The sequence below is a fragment of the Triturus cristatus genome, chromosome 12 (genome assembly GCF_964204655.1).
Source record: "Triturus cristatus chromosome 12, aTriCri1.1, whole genome shotgun sequence".
Taxonomy (NCBI): Eukaryota; Metazoa; Chordata; class Amphibia; order Caudata; family Salamandridae; genus Triturus; species Triturus cristatus.
The window spans coordinates 41,869,635-41,889,271 of record NC_140595.1 but is presented as its reverse complement, the minus strand read 5'-3'; the positions used below and the strand labels follow the sequence as shown (position 1 = coordinate 41,889,271).

At 42.5% G+C, this 19,637-nt stretch overlaps 1 protein-coding gene across 1 annotated transcript in view; it reads left to right on the top strand.

Annotated features, from left to right (window-relative positions):
• LOC146772364 (AP-1 complex subunit mu-1) overlaps nucleotides 1-13,946 on the top strand; it is a 160,638-nt gene extending 146,692 nt beyond the window's left edge. Inside the window, exons 9-13 of the mRNA XM_085639149.1 lie at nucleotides 756-914; nucleotides 2,896-3,021; nucleotides 4,688-4,763; nucleotides 9,872-9,938; nucleotides 13,161-13,946. Coding sequence (XP_085495275.1) covers nucleotides 756-914; nucleotides 2,896-3,021; nucleotides 4,688-4,763; nucleotides 9,872-9,894 — 384 coding nt within the window. The 3' untranslated portion in view covers nucleotides 9,895-9,938; nucleotides 13,161-13,946. The remainder of the gene's footprint in view (nucleotides 1-755; nucleotides 915-2,895; nucleotides 3,022-4,687; nucleotides 4,764-9,871; nucleotides 9,939-13,160) is intronic.
• Nucleotides 13,947-19,637: the final 5,691 nt, after the last annotated feature.

The window sequence follows — 19,637 nt, the reverse complement described above, 5'->3', positions numbered from 1 at the left end:
TTCCTTCTTAAGGGGTTTCTCAATAAGCCTCCTCGGATACCCTCTCTTCAGGTGCACAATTTATGAACAAAAACAAAACAAATAACATGCAAACCGATCACCTTCCGTTTATTGAGAAGCCGACGTTAGTAGAAATTCCACCCACAATACACGTTACAATCGATGTAATTATGTGTTATGTTTAAACAGGAACACTTCTTCGCTACTAGACTTAACAATGTGTAGACTGCTTTAGAAAAGAGTGGTGATTTTAACATACACATCCCAATGAAAGTGCGCATGTCACACTTTATGAAATTATAATTTCAATATTCAGTCAAAGAAGCGTCAAGCTGAAGAAGGCGCTATGTGGAGCCAAATAACAATGCCGTTTCTTTAAATGTTTTAAAAACAAAAACATAAACAAAAATAATGTCATGAGCAATGCCAATAGCTCTAACTTTAACAATGCCGAGACCATTGCATTGTAAATGCTTGTTTGTTGCTGTTAAAGATCAGATTAGGAGCTTCGCTTGACGGCATGTGGCAGCTTTCACTATTGAATTCCAGATAGTTTGTCTAGAGAATATTTCCTGGTGTAGGTGAACTCGGAAATTATGTGTTAGTTCTGCTTGCCTTGTGTGTACATGAAGTCTATCATGTGAGCTATTGGAATTTGTTCTCTCGTTTAAACCACAGGCGCAAAATAATGTCTTCCCTTTCAGCTACATGATATTAAATTACTTTTGCTTTTTTTTAAAATCTCTTCCCCACAGGCCAAGAGCCAGTTCAAAAGAAGATCCACTGCCAACAATGTAGAAATTCACATTCCAGTACCAAATGATGCAGACTCGCCCAAGTTTAAGACTACTGTAGGAAGTGTCAAATGGATTCCGGAAAATAGTGAAATTGTTTGGTCTATGAAATCATTTCCTGTAAGTTGTTGTTTTTCTGCACCTTGACATATTTATGTATTTGTAGTTTGTATTTTAAGCCAAATGATATTGACACCTTTTGTTGTTTTTGTCTTTTTTTCGGTTTGATTGTGTGCAGCTCTGTTCCTTTTTCTAGGTCTCAGTAAGTTATTGAATAAGTTATTGGATAAGTTTGTCTATTGATTTTCACTCAAATTTGGCTCACAATCTTATTTTTTCGTGTTAGGGTTTCTGGATTGCTAGACAAATTTGGGCAGTTTCATAGTTTACATCCTTTGACTGAAAATGTTCTCCTTTATTGTGGTTTTACTGTAGACTGATGTATGTGTACTGTTACAGCATAGCGGTCCCGTTCATTGCCAACTGACCCTCATTCATGAATGTTTAGGATGTAGGCTGTGCATGGTTTAGTAGATATTGTACATTTTTAAACTTAAAACTTGCCTCTTCCTTCAGTCACTTTCACTTTTGAGTTCCACATAGTCATACAGATTTATGATTGGTGTTAATACTTTGGCACCTGTGTTCTGCAGCTTTTGTGGTCTGATTGAGTTTTTGGGTCAGATTTGCTCTTGTGATAGCCGCGGCTTTTGGTTGTAGTGTCACGTAGAGAGTATTCATTGTATTAGTGTGCTTTCTGAACATCCTTTCAGTGTCCTATTGCCTCTAGTTTTCTTCACAATCCAGATTTTGTTTTGGTGCTTTTCTTGACTTTCCGATTTAGATCATTGAAGAAGCGGCACACGTGTGGTTGGAAGATAACTTTACGGATTTATTGTAGAACTGAGACGCTTGAGGTCCTCTTGCTAAAATGTTTCAGTGAAGCACATAATAAGCAATATTCTGCGCATAAGACACTGTAGAAATAAAGCGCATACAAAAGGCAAATCAATAGAGATTGTAACACTAGCCCTGGAGATTCAAATTTTACTTCCCTTTCATTATCTTGGTTTTTTAACCCAGAGGACGAGTTTTTAGGGGTGAATGTATAGACATTGCTTTGGAGACACTAGCAAGACATTAGAATTTTTACTGTCAAGGCTGAGTCAATCTTCTATAATCCAATGTTTTAAAAAAAATCAGCTTAGGGTGGTTGAGTCTATGGATTTATTCCTGAAGATTTGAAAGAGTTTGGCATGAGGTTCAGAAAGTTATGTGAATGCTGTGTAAGCCGCTGAAGCATCGATTCACTCCCTGACCGGGTTTGCTGATCTTGCCAGTCGTAATTTTCTGCAGATTGTTACCGCATTTAGGTAGCTGAAGCATCATTTGCATGGCTGAGTTAATGTTTCTGAGGAAGAATTGAAAACGTATTTGAACTTGATGCCAGATAGCCTCGGTAGGTTTTATTCGTTAGTATTGTTTGAGGGTTAACCATCTTCTAGCCCCCGGATAGTAACGAAAGTGGTTGGATGGCGGTACGTTTCCTACATGGATGTATAGCTGTGCTCACCACTGACTTTTAAGTTAATGTTTCCTCCTGTCATGGGCATTATGGCAATAGTTCTTGAGTGGATGAGGGAGATAGCTAGCATTTATGTATATTTTTTAATGGCATGGTTGATTCCTTTTAATTCTGAAGAGGATTGGCTTGATAACTGTTGTAACAGAGGGTTTAAAATTCCATTTGAGAAAAATAGCTGGTTCTTTAGCATTACTGGGAATTTTTATCCGTGATGTTACAAATGAAATGTATTGCACAGTGGATGTTTCACTTTTAATGTAATAATATAATGATTTCAGTGTATCCGTGCCTCATTTTATCCATAAGGCCCTGTAATGTTTCCCCTGCAATCATATTTCGAAGTGTTTGTCCGAAACCTTGGGATGTAGAGTGCAGAGCTAGAAGTTTTTGAAATATTGAAGAATGGAAGTGAAAAAATTGAAATTTTTCCAAATAAGCATGCTCTAATTTTGTAGAATTGTGTGTGATATATTTATATATTCTCACCAAATATTTCAAATTGTTTGGTTTTGTTAGGGTGGCAAGGAGTATCTAATGCGTGCTCACTTTGGACTGCCCAGCGTAGAGGCAGAAGATAAAGAAGGAAAGCCTCCAATAAGTGTGAAGTTTGAGATCCCATACTTTACGACTTCAGGAATCCAGGTTAGTGTCTCATAACTTTTTCTTGCTGTGATGTAATGTATTAGCTGTGTTGCTTTAAGTGCTATCGCAGCAGTCCGCTTTGAAGTGTATTTGTGAGCTACTCATGAAGATTGTCATAAAGTTAATACATTACATTGCTGTGCCTCTTACTCATGTAGTAGCGTCTGTTCATTGTTTATTTCCTTCCTTGCTCCACTTTTAATGGCGTGGCTTCCTTACCTAACAAAGTGGGTAGATGCTGGAGATCTGCACTTAAAACATGTCAAATTAAATACATTTATTCCTGTTCTGCAATCGTTATTTGCACGTCCCATGCAATATCCATCTTTATAGTGTATTTCTAAACCGAAAAGGGTTACGATTAAAATATATATTTTTATATGCTGTTTGAGTCCAGGGCACCCACTCCCCTTCTCCAAGCAGTGGGAAATGTTTTTAATACCTTTTTAGATAGTGTTTTTTTTTTTTTTTTTTAATTTAATTTTGTTCAACACATCGGTGGTTGATTTGACACCTCTTTTTTTTTTTTTAGATTGTGGGGTTTTATAAAATACCCATTTGTCCAATGGACAATATTCTTCAGGTACCTACTTGTTCTTGTTAAAAAAACATTTTTTTATTACTTGTCTAGTGAATTTAAGCTGGCCTCTTATTTTGTCAGCTTTCTGCATCTACATATAAGGTTGGCAGGTAAAAAGGGATATGAAGGAAGTAAATTTGCAATCACTCATCAGATTGTCGCATGAGCAAACATTTTCTTTTTTCAACTTTATTAATGCTGTTTCGATTTAACAAATGCCATATATACCAACGCGGAGTGCAGCGCACAGATCATGAGCATTAAAACCACATACACCAGTAGTTCCTAGAACCAGACTATTTAGCAGTAACAATATTTGACCCATGTTGAGCGCTGTCATTAGTGTCTCATGAGCAATATAAGTATTCGCTCAAATGAAAATGAAATTCAGACGTTTCCTACGAGTTCAGTATAGAGGCCTCCTTCTTTAAACGCTTGTGAGTTTCTAAAAGTCATAAATCTGCAGCAGTGCAGGGACATGTACAATGGTGCACTATTGCGATTTTCTTTATTTTATTATCTAACCTGGCTTCCTATTTACTTTTATGTAGCCCATAATAGTCTTATACTGGTTCTTCATTATTAATCTATTGTATAAAAGGCATTCCATACCCTTGACAGGGAAACGTTTACAACATTTAAGTACATATGGATGACAGTACCAAGCTTGGTGCCAGAATGGACAAGGCAAAATACGCAAGTCCATGCCAGACGATATTGAATCTGAATGTGCCTATGCTCTCAATCTGGAAAGGAGTGAAAGAGCTGTGCTATATTTCTATGAACTTAAACTTCAGTCCCAGAAAAGTTGTGTGTTTTTTTTTTCTTTCTTTTAAAAAAAACATATTTATTGATAATAATAGGAAGATCTAAGTACCATTATTTTTCAGTGTTGGATATTTCCACCTTTTTTCTGTAATCACCCTTCCTTCCATTTCTTGTGGTAATTTATTTTTCTTTGGCTGTCTAACAGGTCTTCCCCCTTCTCCTGTCTCAGCTGTACACAGTATGGTTGACGGTTCAATTTCACTATCACCAAAGTTAATAAAGTACGAAATAATTTCAGTGGTCCTTTTCGTTTTTTAGGTCCGCTACTTGAAGATCATTGAAAAGAGTGGCTACCAGGCCTTGCCATGGGTTCGTTACATCACGCAGAACGGAGGTAAAGTTACACTGAATAACCTTTGATGGTCTCAATTATGCTGCATTTTAGAGTGAGCACATTATACAGTTGCATGATACAGACCACCAAAGTTGCTGTTTAGTCATATTTTTTGACTCCCACTGTTTTTAGGTCTCGGCCTGATGTAAGCAGTGCATGCGCTGCTCTTGTCATACCTTCTTGGAATCTATACGATTCCAGAAGCCTTGTCCCAGCTCCGCCTTCAGTTTTGATTTGTGCGCGACATTTGGTGTCACGAATTATGCCAAATGCAGTGCAATGATTGCACGGAAGGCATGTCAATCACTGCTTGTTGCCACCCTGTCTCCTTTTAGCCACGCCCAGCGGGATTGGATCTCTTACCACGGCGTGACACAGAAAATTTAGTATTAGCTTGCAGCTCTTTTTTTTTTTTTTGGATGCTTGTTTTTTGTCCTTATAGCGCGTGCACGCCACTCCCGGGCTTAACTACACGCCTGCTTTCATTTTCACCGTTGCGGGTTTTATTATTTTAATTTGGAGGCCGCGCGCCTTTTAACTGCTTCTGCCTGTACCGTGCCTGTTCTGTGTGCCTGTGGGACGTTTGCACCTCTCGTCTGTGTGTCTGGGAAGCTTGTGCCGCTGTCTGTACTATGCCTGCTCAGTGTGTCTGGGACGCTTGCAACGCTTGGCATGTGCTCTGCTCTGTGTAGTTTTTTGTGGGATTGGCGATACTGGTGAAGGCCTTTACACTACAGACTGTGGGGGAGGGTGGTGTGAGATGTGTCCGTGTCGATCCCTTCACGTGCCACGTGCCCTCTGGCCTCCATGTCCTGCCCATGGCCCACGTCATCAGCTGGCAGATGCCCCCCTAGGGCATGCGCCTCGAAGTGGTCATGTACTCCAGTGAATGAACATCCTCGCCTAATCCTGGACACGCCCTGAGCCTTCCTTTCACGAAGCAGTGCATTCTGGTACTTGTAGTTCGGGGGACGGGGGGCAGTGACGTACAGAGGGCCAGAAGAGCACAGGTTACAGCTTTACACTGAGGCTGACACTGGAGTTTTCCCTTCATTAAAGTGGGGAGGGAGGGAGCCAGTCCCTGCATGACCCGGGCCCCCAGGGTCAGAGCCTGCCCCTTGACCTTCACCCCTCAAGGTCACACGGCACAGCTTCGTGATGGGGCAGACTTTCGCTGCCGACTATCAAACCCATATAGACAACCCCCTACTGCCGCGGCACACATACCTACATACATTCCAAAAGCAAACAGACTTACTCATCTCCGTACCACAGAGACAGACCTACCATCCTACAGTTCCCCTTACCTTACTGACATGTATGTAAATCCCTGTACTTCAGACATACCTATGTAAAATTAACATATCCTACAGTCACACATACTATACATGTCTACCTAAAATTCCCATACTATACAAACTTACAGCCCGCACACCATACGGGCACCCATACAGTCCCCATACCACCATACGGGCACGCGCACAGTCCGCATATCATACACATACAGTTCCCTTACCATACAGGCATGTGCACAGTCCGCATATTATACACATACAGCTCCCATACCATACGGGCACACACACAGTCCTCATATCATACACATACAGTTCCCTTACCATAAACACACATACAATCTCATAGCCCAGGGGACCCGCTGCCCCTTGCAAACAGGCTTCTAGGCTGCAAATGTATGAGACTTTGAAAAACAAGCCACGCCGTCCCGTCTTCCACCATCAAAATGGTGCACTTTATGCTTTTACAGTCACTTGTGTAGCGTACATTCTTCGGCGTGGCCTCAGAGCACTACGTTGGAAAACTCGCATTTAACATCCTTTCTAGGTAGTCAATGATTGTTTTATTCACATAGACACTGGAAACCTCGAAAACGGGTGACAGAGGGTTTGTGGTCTTTCTCGGTACACAAGACTAGTGCAGCAAATTAGAATCCCAAAATGATTAACTAGCTACTCTTAAATCGGGTGGTTGGTTAACTCTCACGCGGTTGTGAAAAAGTAGGAAACAACGCTGTTTCTAGAGGAAGCTGTTGTGCACCTTATACCACAAAAATGGTACGTAAAGTGTGTGGGCGCGTGTGATGCACAGAAGCAAAACAAATACATGCGCGCACATATGTACATTTGCTTTTTGTTAATGTTGAAGATGTATAAATACACACACTCCATATATAGAATTTCATGTTTACAGTTCGTGATTATAATTCATTTACAAACAAGCACAGATTACAAAAACTCTGCGTGAGAATGCACATGGTAGTAGGCACTGTAAAAACGCGCTTAAAATACCATAGCACAACCATAAAAAAAACATAAATAAAAAGCAAGAATTTTTTTCAATATGGCATAACGAACGCACTCAGAAGATACACTAGTGTAAATGGGGCCACCAATCCCTCCAGAATTCCCAGGTTTTCTTCCCTTTCACGACCGAGGGTGCTTGTGACCTCTTGTCCGAATGAAGGTGCTTTGTGGCCTGGCAGCCATTAATGCTGCGAAACAGCAGTACCTTATTTCCCAGGCTGACACTGGAGTTTTCCCTTCATTAAAGTGGGGAGGGAGGGAGCCAGTCTCTGCATGACCCGGGCCCCAAGGGTCAGAGGCAGCCCCTTGAGCTTCAATACCCCCCCACCCCCAAGGTCACACGGCACATCTCCGTGATGGGGCAGACTTTCACTGCCGCCCAGGTCCGCCCCGGGACCTGTAGAAGGTCTGTGGAGAGCTGGAAGCGCTTCGAGGTGGCGCCGGGGGAAATGTGTGCTATACAAACAAGGGCGCTGCTGTGACATCATGACGGGGTCAGGCTGCAGCATATTACACGTCATCTCTGTGGGTGGCTGGGGGAAGGCAGGACAGAAGGAGCGCCCCCTGCTGCACCCTCCATCCCGAGGAGGGACACCGAACCTCTACATAAGACTACATTTCCCAGAACGCACTGGTCGAGTACATTAGAGCATGGGGCGGCGACATAGTGTCAAGGTGACTTCACACTATCCACCTGGAGGGCAGAGAGCACAAAAGGGTGAGTGCGCCCCTGCACTGCACTACAACTTCCAGAATGCACTGGTTAGTTCCGTGAAAGGCTGGGGCACGAGCTGCGCACAGGACTCCTGGAAGGCAGCCATTCTACCCCAAGTCCACCGCCTGTGAGTGTAACACGGAGAGGATGTGGTCTGACGGCCAGAGCTTCCGACCTTGGAGCTGGTGAAACCAAGGTACGAGCCTCGGGATCGACTCTTCATCCTGTGATTCTGGGCAAATCATTTAATCTCCCTGTGCCTACCAAAAAAAAAAAAGAATGTGTCCTTGTGTAACGTAACCGGAGCTCATGTAAAGCGCTCCAATATCTTCGGGTCGAGTTCGCGCTAGATAAACTGCAAAAAACAAACAAAAAAAAACCACTGGCTGAATGACAGCAACAATTTCATGACCTGTAAATATGTAATATATAATTGTACAACCCTAATTGCTTTTTATAATGTAATCTTGAGTGAACTTGCAACGTGTACATATGTAACTCTAACCACTAGTATCTGTAGTAGACGTGTGTACTTACTACCATTCTTATGTGAATTTAGAGTTTTTCTGTTTCTAACTTTTATGTAACTCATGTCCTCTGAAGTCCTTATGTAATTTAATTGGTTCTTTTGTAAAGCACTCGGAAACCTTTGGGTAAAGTTGGCTCTAGATAAAATGGCATTAAATAAATAACAAGCATTAAGAATGCAATCCGTCTCGCCTTTCATTAAGTTAAAGCCATAGAATACCATTAGCAAAGCAAATGGCTTTAACTTAATCAAAGGCGAGACCTATTGCATTTTCAATGCTTGTTGATATGGCCTTTGATCATCTATTTAATACCCTTAACTTTTTCCAGTCCGTGAATCAGGTCCACTGCAAGACAGAGATAAAAGATGTGATCTAAACTAGTACCGAAGAGTCCAAATGCTTGTTGGCAAATGCAACTAGAGTTCCATTCTTTTCCTACATTTTCTCTTTGTGTCTGAAGGCACCCTTTTTAAATCTATGCACATCTTACAGTGGACCTCCCACAAACCGGGACTTCCTTTCCATATGTGAAAACGTCACCACCACGTCCAGGCCTGTGTTCCATTTCAAGAAGTCTACTCCAATGTTCTTCACTCCACAAAGCCTGACATGGGGATCATTTATGTGTGTCCTTGCTGCAATCCCTGGAGAGATCTCCCCACTAATACCTAGTAGATTATTGGTCTTCCAAAAGGAGAGACTTTTTTTCAAACCAGTCTAACACTAATTCTTGAAGCCCTCATCACCCCCAGTCCTAGTTTTCTAGAGCAAGGGAACTAATTTAATTGGTGATAAATTCAATGTATAACTTCTCTTTTCACACAATTCCTTCTTTTTAGATTGTGTAAGATGAACTTCTGCCTTTCCTCTTAGCAATGACTGTAACAATTGAAAGAATGCCATTGGGTTATGAACTTCTGCTGTGCATTTCTTTAGTTTAACTTTTATTACTTTTCGCATTAATTATCCTCGTTCTTTTGTATTATGTTCTCCGCATCACTTTGCCTAGTCTCTGAGGAGCACACATTCATATATGCGGGTCAACATCTACCTCTGACCCAGAATGCAAAGGTTGTCAAATCAGAATTCCATCCTACAAAAGTTCATCCAAATATTTGCAAGATTGCTTATTTCTATTAGGTACATCATCCTAGTCTTTCCTACAGCTGTAGATGATGGTTGTGTCAGGATGCCATACACCACAATGTGCCAATCATTTTGAGCCTCTTCAGCCAGTTATAGCCCTGAAGCCTTCATTATCATTTAATAAAACATTATTCCAACGATCCACTCCTTCCTTTCAACAAAGATGAGATTTGCACTCATGCATATTGTTGAAGTATGAAGCCGCCCTTTCTCATGTCTGCTATCATTAAGTAGTTTATTTTGTTCTTGTTGAGAATACTTGTAAAGTAATTCCTTGTTCAGTGCTTTAAATAGCTTTTATTAATGATGCGTTTTTTTATAATTCTAGAGTATTTACTTGAAGACCATAATGTTTATTATAGATGCCTCTTGTAAATAGATGATATTCATTTCTCCTAGACTATCAGCTTCGAACACAGTAAGAAGATGTTGACCTCTGACTGGCGTTGATTGCAAATCTCTTCAGGTACAGAGATCATTTGATATATGTTCTCAAAATCTAAACTATTCAAGTTATGATTTGGAGTTACTTTGAAAAATTATATTTTTATTTTTATTCAGACATATAGTAGCATTTGTTCGATTCAAGATCTAAATAGTATTTTCATTTAAAATATAAGCATTTAGATTCAAGATTAATGTAACAACATTGTGTTTTGATGCATAATACTGTGATAATTATTTCACATTTGCAATCTGAAGGAAAAAGTGTTTTGTTGTGCTTGAAACAAACCACCTTGAGGGAAAAAGTGGTTGATGTCTGCTTTCTAATCTACTTGATTGGCTGAGCCTATTTTAACGTTCCAATAAATAGAGATGTCCAGTTACAAACAAGGTCTATGCCAGGTTTTTATGGTATCCAAGTAAAATACATGTATATGCAATATATCTGGATGGAGCTCAGATATGTAGTCCGTGGTTATTCTGAAAATCTGGCATTGATGAACGAGTTACTTACCTTTGATAATGCCTTATCTGATAGAGACTGTTGGTTGTAGATTCCTTACCTTAGATTCCTGACCTTAGAATTTCCCCCAGGCGTCAGTCTAGATCCAGAGATTTTTTCTTCAGCTGTACCCCTGTGCGTCGTTAGGCGGCGTCAGTCAGCTCTGTGCCATCGTCTGCGTTGTGGGCGCCGGGATGACGTCGTGGAACCTACATAGACGCCGACAATGAGCGCTGACGTTGGTTCCTTCTTTTTCCATGCCAGCATAGCGCAGATCCGGAGAGAGCTACCCCTAGCTACTTTTTGGCAATTTTTTTTTTTTAACTTTTTGTTGACATCTTTTTCGAGTCGTAGACTACTGGTGTGTCGAGGATGTCCCAGAATAGGACCGGCTTCAAGCCCTGTGGTTCCTGCCACTTGATGCGGTCCCGAAAGATACTGGAGGCCCAGCGCTCTGCTGTGCATCGCTCTCGTTCAAGGTGAGGGTCCCAAGAATGGTTACGGAGCCCACACTCCTCGTACTCGAAGTCGTCGGGGAGATCTTCGGGTAAATCAGGGAAACACAAGAAGAAGTCAAAGAAGCAGGGGCGTCCTTAGACTTCTCCCCGTCGGTCGTCCAACGCGATGCGGGATCCCGAGTGTTATAGCTCGAAGGCTCCGTCTCTGGAGCCTAATTCTGAGATGGCTCCGCACCTCCCTCCCTTTTTGGGAGTCTGAGCATATCCTGCCATAATCCAAACTTTCTTTGAGGCCTTGTACATTCTGTTTATGCAGCCCGGCTCCGCCGGAGTGCCTTCGGGCCCTGGGGAGTCTGTCGAGGTCCCTAGGACTTCGATGCAGGCAGCTCTGGCTCCAGAGGGTCCCCATTGATCCAGGCCCGGATTCAGATAGACAATGATGTGGGACCCAGCATCCTCGCGGGTCAGGGAGCCAGCAGGCCGGCCAGTCCACCCTTTCCTCCCCTGCTGCAGCCTCCAAACCTTCCTAGTTTGACGTTTCAGGCCCATCAATGGCCAGTTGGAGGCTGGATCCCCCATCACCTCCTCCACTGCCAATCCATCACTTGGGACAGGTGGGTCCTGCAAATAGTCAGAAGGGGCTACTCTCTCCCCTTTGAAACTACCCCTCCATTCATGCCACCTTCTTACGATCTCATGACTGAGGATCATTTGGCACTGCTCCGCCAGGAAGTATCGGCTCTCTTGGCCAAGGGAGCTATAGAGAGGATCACTATGCCAGAAGTAGGTTGTGGTTGTTATTTCCGCTACTGTCTGGCACCCAAGAAGGGCAAAGGCCTGTGTCCTATCTTAGACCTCTGGGCCCTCTACTTCTTCCTCCAGACCCTCTACTTCTTCCTCCGGAAGGAGAAGTTCAGAATGCTCACCCTCGCCCAAGTTCTGTCTGCACTCGACCCGGGAGCCTGGCTGGTGGCGTTGGACTTGCAGTATGAATATTTTCATATCCCCGCCCTGCCGGCCCACTGTCGTTACCTTATGGTTCACGGTGGGCCACGAGCACTTTCAGTTCACCGTGCTCCCCTTTGGCCTTAGCAGTGCTCCTCCGTGTTCACAAAGGTGATGGCAGGGTTTGCAGCTCATCTGTCCAGATCAGGGGTTCCAGTCTTCCCCTATCTTAATGACTGGCTATTGAAGGCGGGCTCGCTCCAGGCTGTCGTCTCCCACCTTCACACAATGGCAGACCACCTGCATTTGCTGGGGTTCACTATCAACGTGCCGAAGTCACTCCTGACTCCCTCTCAGACGTTCCTTTTCATTGCGGGGGTTCTGGAAACTGCAGTTTTGGGCCTATCCTCCCGAGCAGCGAGCCTGGGATATTTGGCTGTGATTTCGATGATTCAGCCTCTATCATGGATTTCGGTGAGAATAACCTTGAGGCTGATGGTCCTCATGGCCTCTTACAGATGGATCATGCCAGATGGCATATGCGGGCTCTGCAGTGGTACCTGAATTTCCAGTTGGCGCAGCATCAGGGGAATTTGTCCGGCTACGTCCAAATCTCAGAGGGAACTGCGCACCAACTGCAGTTGTGGCTCACCAACCAAGATTGGGTCCAAGGCAGAGCCCTCTCCCTTCCCCAACCACATTTAATGGTGGTGAGGGATGCGTCCCTTCTGGGATGGGGTGGTCACCTGGGGGAGGCAGAGATTAGAGGCATCTAGTCATCGGCGGAGTCTGTCCTCCATGTCAACCTTTTGGAGCTCTGCACGATGAGACTGGCTCTGAAGGCATCCCTTCAATCTCTCAGGGGGAAAAACTGGTGCAGGTGTTCACAGACAACTCCACTGCCATGTGGTACTGCAACTAATAGGATAGGGGAAAAAGTTTAATTTTCTCTTTAAAGTACAGCTTTTTCGGTGAAACAACATTTTCCACAAAAGGTACATACATTTGTAATGTCTTACATATTTTCTCACACTTTGCTCCGCTTATGGTGTTGTTCACCTCATTGCATATTCTAAAAAGTACACTCAGTTGTGAATGGAAATCGCAAAGCGTAGATAACGCAAACTATTGATAGCATTAGTTGGTATACGTTGTTTTGTAGCAATGTTCGATTTAATTACTTGTAAAATTGTGTATTGATTGATCAGGCAATTTGTTAAAAAAAAAAAAACTGTTGCTTTACGCAAAGAACGTAGCCAAGAGATGACGTAAGTGCCTTTCTTTTTATCAAATATTTCATGCTAGTTATTTTTGTTTTGTCTGATTTCTTGCCCCTCAGGATGAGGTCGCATCTGGAGGAGATCTTTTCAAGTTGATCAGTGTCAAAAAGGAAATCGAATGTGGTCATTTTCCTGTTACACATTTCAGTTGGTTATTAAATGAATTTTCTCGAAAGTGTCCTCAAAGCTGAATAGCAGTAGACTTAATGCATAGTTCAACATACGGTTACAATAACTGAAGCCCATCTCTCCACTACTGGATTTACTTGAATAGGTCCCCAAGTTTCAGTAAAACAATTATAAATATAGGGTCAACACTGCTACATTTATTGATGTATTATTTTAAAGGATATGTCATTCATAAGTAAATTCAGTGTTCTGGTGAAATATGGACATGCATTAAAACTGTTTTATAAATGTAAAACAATCTCATTTTATTACCAATGTTACATTTGTTGATGTATCTATTCCAGAACAAATAGCATTCGTTTTCCTTCGTTATTTACGTTGTGGCAGTATTTCCCTTCCTAAGACAACCGAGGCTTGCTAGCTATTCATATGTGTTTCTTTATCTTAAAATGGTGTTCCAGTTTTGTACATATGTTCCTTGTCTTAAAAATTTCCATATTCAAACTCCAAGTATGGTCATATTAGAAAACAATCATAAACCATCCCTTTATTCATATTTTATGAACATATGTAGACATTTACCACAGATTTATTGTTGAAAACTGCAAATGTTCCTTGATATTTTTGGTTAACCTACATTGTTGGATATTTGTATCTGTCTGCTGCTGAAAACTCTTAGGAAACAAAAATAAATGCCTTTTATTGTACTTCATAAACCCCTAGTGTTATTTAACAATCGGATTGAGTACCTTTAAGTGGCATATTCTCCTTGTCCATTTTGCACCAGCCTCTTCTTTAGCAGGTAAGTATTTGAGCTAAATCATTCCACCATATAAGCTGAAATATGCTAACTTGTCAACTGGTCTACACGAAGAGCCTCCCTATGCTCCAAGTGCAAATAAATTCTCCAGACCTTGTTTTGAAAGAAAAAATCAACGATCCGGGTGGTACGACAGTAACAGGTATGAGCTCCTGAGAACCCATGGATGCATGTCCATCAGAGACCAAAGGAATTTAGCAAGACCCATGAGCAGCAACTACTAACTCATGGGACTGTAATTTTTATTTATTTTTTGAAAACTTACTCCACCCACATTGAAAGGTGGGGTCAAGAAACATTAAAGAAGTAGTCCTGCAAACCAGTAGATGGTGTGTGTGACTCAGTGTTGTTCCACTCCAGAGGTGATAAGTGGAGCCGCATATGATCAGCACCCATGCACGCTAGCATCAGTCTCTTTATTCACGCGCATTCAGACAAGGGCTGGAGCTTCTCCTTGGTCTTAAAGACCAACACATGCATCAACCTAGTTAGATCTCTACCTATATATAAGTATCAACCACGGCAGATCCTTCCCTACATATACACACATATCAACCATGCCAGATGTCTAGCTATATAGAAGTATCAACCATGTCAGATCCTTCCCTATATATGTGTCAACCATGCAGATCTCTAGTTATATATAAGTATCAACCATGCAGATCCTTCCCTATATATAAGTATCAACCATGCAGATCTCTAGCTATATATAAGTATCAACCATGCCACATCCTTCCCTATATATAAGTATCAACCATGCAGATCCTTCACTATATATAAGTATCAACCATGCAGATCTCTAGCTATATATAAGTATCAACCATGCCACATCCTTCCTTATATATAAGTATCAACCATGCAGATCCTTCACTATATACAAGTATCAACCATGTCAGATCCTTCCCTATATATAAATATCAACCTAGTCAGATCCTCCCCTATATATAAGTATACACCATGCAAATCTCTAGCTATATATAAGTATCAACCATGCCAGAACCTTCCCTATATATAAGTATCAACCTAGTCAGATCCTTCCCTATATATAAGTATCAGATCCTTCCCTATATATAACTATCAACCTAGTCAGATCCTTCCCTATATATAAGTATCAACCATGCAGATCCTTCCCTATATATAAGTATCGACCTAGTCAGATCTCTAGCTATATATAAGTATCAACCTAGTCAGATCCTTCCCTATATATAAGTATCAACCATGCCAGAACCTTCCCTATATAAAAGTATCAACCTAGTCACATCCTTCCCTATATACAAGTATCAACCATGCAGATCTCTAGCTATATATAAGTATCAACCATGCCAGAACCTTCCATATATAAAAGTATCAACCTAGTCAGATCTCTAGCTATATATAAGTATCAACCATGCAGATCCTTCCCTATATATACGTATCAACCTAGTCAGATCCTTCCCTATATATAAGTATCAACCATGCAGATCAACCATGCCAGATCCTTCCCTATATATAAGTATCAACCATGCCAGATCCTTCCCTATATATAAGTATCAATCTAGTCAGATCCTTCCCTATATATAAGTATCAACCATGTCAGATCCTTCCCTATATATAAGTATCAACCATGCAGATCCTTCCCTATATATACGTATCAACCATGCAGATCTCTAGCTATATATAAGTATCAACCATGCCAGATCCTTCCCTATATATAAATATCAACCATGCAGATCTCTAGCTATATATAAGTATCAACCATGCCAGAACCTTCCATATATAAAAGTATCAACCTAGTCAGATCCTTCCCTATATACAAGTATCAACCATGCCAGAACCTTCCCTATATAGAAGTATCAACCATGTCAGATCCTTCCCTATATATAAGTATCAACCATGCAGATCAACCATGCCAGATCCTTCCCTATATATAAGTATCAACCATGCCAGATCCTTCCCTATATATAAGTATCAACCTAGTCAGATCCTTCCCTATATATAAGTATCAACCTAGTCAGATCCTCCCCTATATATACGTATCAGCCATGCAGATCCTTCCCTATATATAAGTATCAACCTAGTCAGATCCTTCCCTATATATAAGTATCAACCATGCAGATCTCTAGCTATATACAAGTTTGGACCATGCAGATCTCTAGCTATATAAAAGTATCAACCATTCCAGGTCCTCCCCTATATATAAGTATCAACCATGCAGATCTCTAGCTATATACAAGTATCAACCATGTCAGATCCTTCCCTATATATAAGTAGCAACCTAGTCAGATCCTTCCCTATATATAAGTATCAACAGTGCAGATCTCTAGCTATATACAAGTTTGAACCATGCAGATCTCTAGCTATATAGAAGTATCAACCATGCCAGATCCTTCCCTATATATAAATATCAACCATGCAGATCTCTAGCTATATATAAGTATCAACCATGCCAGATTCTTCCCTATATATAAATATCAACCATGCAGATCCTTCCCTATATATAAGTATCAACCTTGTCAGATCTCTAGCTATATAGAAGTATCAACCATGTCCGATCCTTCCCTATATATTAGTATCAACCATGCAGATCCTTCCCTATATGTAAGTATCCACCATGCAGATCTCTAGCTATATAAGTATCAACCTAGTCAGATCCTTCCCTATATATAAGTATCAACCGTGCAGATCTCTAGCTATATACAAGTTTGAACCATGCAGATCTCTAGCTATATATAAGTATCAACCATGTCAGATCCTCCCCTATATATAAGTATCAACCTAGTCAGATCCTTCCCTATATGTAAGTATCAACCATGCAGATCCTTCCCTATATATAAGTATCAGCCATGTCAGATCCTTCCCTATATATAAGTATCAACCTAGTCAGATCCTTCCCTATATGTAAGTATCAACCATGCAGATCCTTCCCTATATATAAGTTTCAACCATTCCAGAGCCTTCCCTATATATAAGTATCAACCATGTCAGATCCTTCCCTTTATATAAGTATCAACCTAGTCAGATCCTTCCCTATATATATATAAGTATCAACCATGTCGGATCCTTCCCTATATATAAGTATCAACCATGCAGATCCTTCCCTATATGTAAGTATCAACCTAGTCACATCCTTCCCTATATATAAGTATCAACCTAGTTAGATCTCTAGCTATATACAAGTATCAACCATGTCAGATCCTTCCCTATATATAAGTATCAACCTAGTCAGATCCTTCCCTATATATAACTATCAACCATGCAGATCCTTCCCTATATATAAGTATCAACCATTCCAGATCCTTCCCTGTATATAAGTATCAACCTAGTCAGATCCTCCCCTATATATACGTATCAGCCATGCAGATCCTTCCCTATATATAAGTATCAACCTAGTCAGATCCTTCCCTATATATAAGTATCAACCATGCAGATCTCTAGCTATATACAAGTTTGGACCATGCAGATCTCTAGCTATATAAAAGTATCAACCATTCCAGGTCCTCCCCTATATATAAGTATCAACCATGCAGATCTCTAGCTATATACAAGTATCAACCATGTCAGATCCTTCCCTATATATAAGTAGCAACCTAGTCAGATCCTTCCCTATATATAAGTATCAACAGTGCAGATCTCTAGCTATATAGAAGTATCAACCATTCCAGATCCTCCCCTATATATAAGTATCAACCATGCAGATCCTTCCCTATATATAAGTATCAACAATGTCAGATCCTTCCCTATATATAAGTATCAACCATGCAGATCAACCATTTCAGGTCCTTCCCTATATACAAGTATCAACCTAGTCAGATCCTTCCCTATATGTAAGTATCAACCTAGTCAGATCTCTAGCTATATATAAGTGTTCGAGGCATGTGGGCTGCTGAATTCATATCTGTGCATAGATCGCCGCCTAGTGTTGGGTCCGGATGTTTGCACGTTGTTGTCCTGGAAGAGTCTTCGAAGTATCCTTGGATAGGTGACTCCTCCCCTGGACTACAGTGCGCATGGGCATCCTCTCCATCCTCAGATTGTTTTTTTCCGCCATTGGGTTCGGATGTGCTATCTTAGCTCAAGTTAGGAAAATATTTTTTCGAGGCCAAAAGGCCTTTAGTTCGCGTCGGTACTGTTTATCGATCGGGTTTCGATAGAATTTTGTTAGTTTACTAACTTTCAGCGCCGACTTCTTTCGCATTTACCTGTCCATCGACTACTTCGACGATGGAATCCAGGACGCCATTCAAAAGGTGTCCGGTATGCAATGCGAAGTACCCACACATCGACGTCCATCCGGTGTGCAACAAATGCCTTTCGCCGGACCACGACGAATCAACATGCATGGCCTGTGCCCGGTTCCGCTCCAAGAAGACTCTGCGGAATCGACGAGCGGCGAGACTGGAGGCGCAGCACGCGGCACCGGCCCCAACAGACATCTTCGACGAGGCCGAAGACGTCGAGGAATTGGAAGTCTTGCCCTCCAGTCCCGTTTCCGAACACGAACCCGGATCGGACGAGGAAGACGAGTCACTCTTCCACAGAGGTGAAGACGACACCGAGGTAGGAGACGACGAGGAGGCCTTAGGGGCCGAAGACAGTAGCTCCAATGATGAACAAGGCCTACCTGTTCAAACCGTTCAAACACCAGTGCCACAGCCTATGGCTCCGGTCGAGGGATCGCCTTCGGGCCTTACCCGAGACCCATCCCGCAGTTCTTCGGCCCCGCCCTCGGGCCCGGCCTCGGACGTTCAGCGGCAGCCATTACTACATAAACAGGCTGGTTTCCCTACCACAAAACCGAAACCGAAAGCTGCTCAGGTTCCACCGAAACCGAAACTGAAAGTAGCGCTGGTCGGATCGAGGCCTTCGACGCCAGCGCACCGTGTCGGCACCGACCGCACCAAGAGGGACTTCGGTGCCGAACTTGAAGCGGGCGACGTTGGAGTCGACAAACGGAAAAAAGCCATCGGCACCGACAAACCTGCTCGGCTACCGGCACCGACGACACCAAGGGCCGTACCGCCTGCTGTGTCTCACATCGCTCCCTCGACGACACCTAAGCCTCAGGTATCGAAGACTTCGACGGTGATCTCTTCACCTCGACTCGATGACCCGCCGGCGCCGAAAAAATCTACGGCCGCCTCTACGAGCCTGGCCGGTGCCAAAGCCTCGAAGGCGCCCCAAGTACGACCTGGTGCGACGCAAGGCAGCAAAACCACACCTGTCCTCCAGGACACGTCGGGCTCCGGTTCGGTCGGAGCTCCAGCAGCCTCTTCGGTGCCGACCAACATTACCTTCGGCTTGCCTCCGTCGACAATCCCAAAAATGTTCCAACTCAGGACACGGGTCACCCAACCTACGGTCACACCTGCTGAGACGTCTCCGGCACGTATCATCGACGCCGGCACTGGCAGGATGATTCTCCACGACCGAAGGATAACTTCGGAGCCGCCATTGGACCCTTTCAGGATCCCACTAAAAAGGAAGTTGCCTGCAGAATCGGAACCTCTCCTTTATGAACCCTTCCATTCATCCTACCAGGATCCACACCGGTTCTCCCCCACACGCTCCGATACAGACGCATTGGAGGACTACATGGCTGACCAAGTCC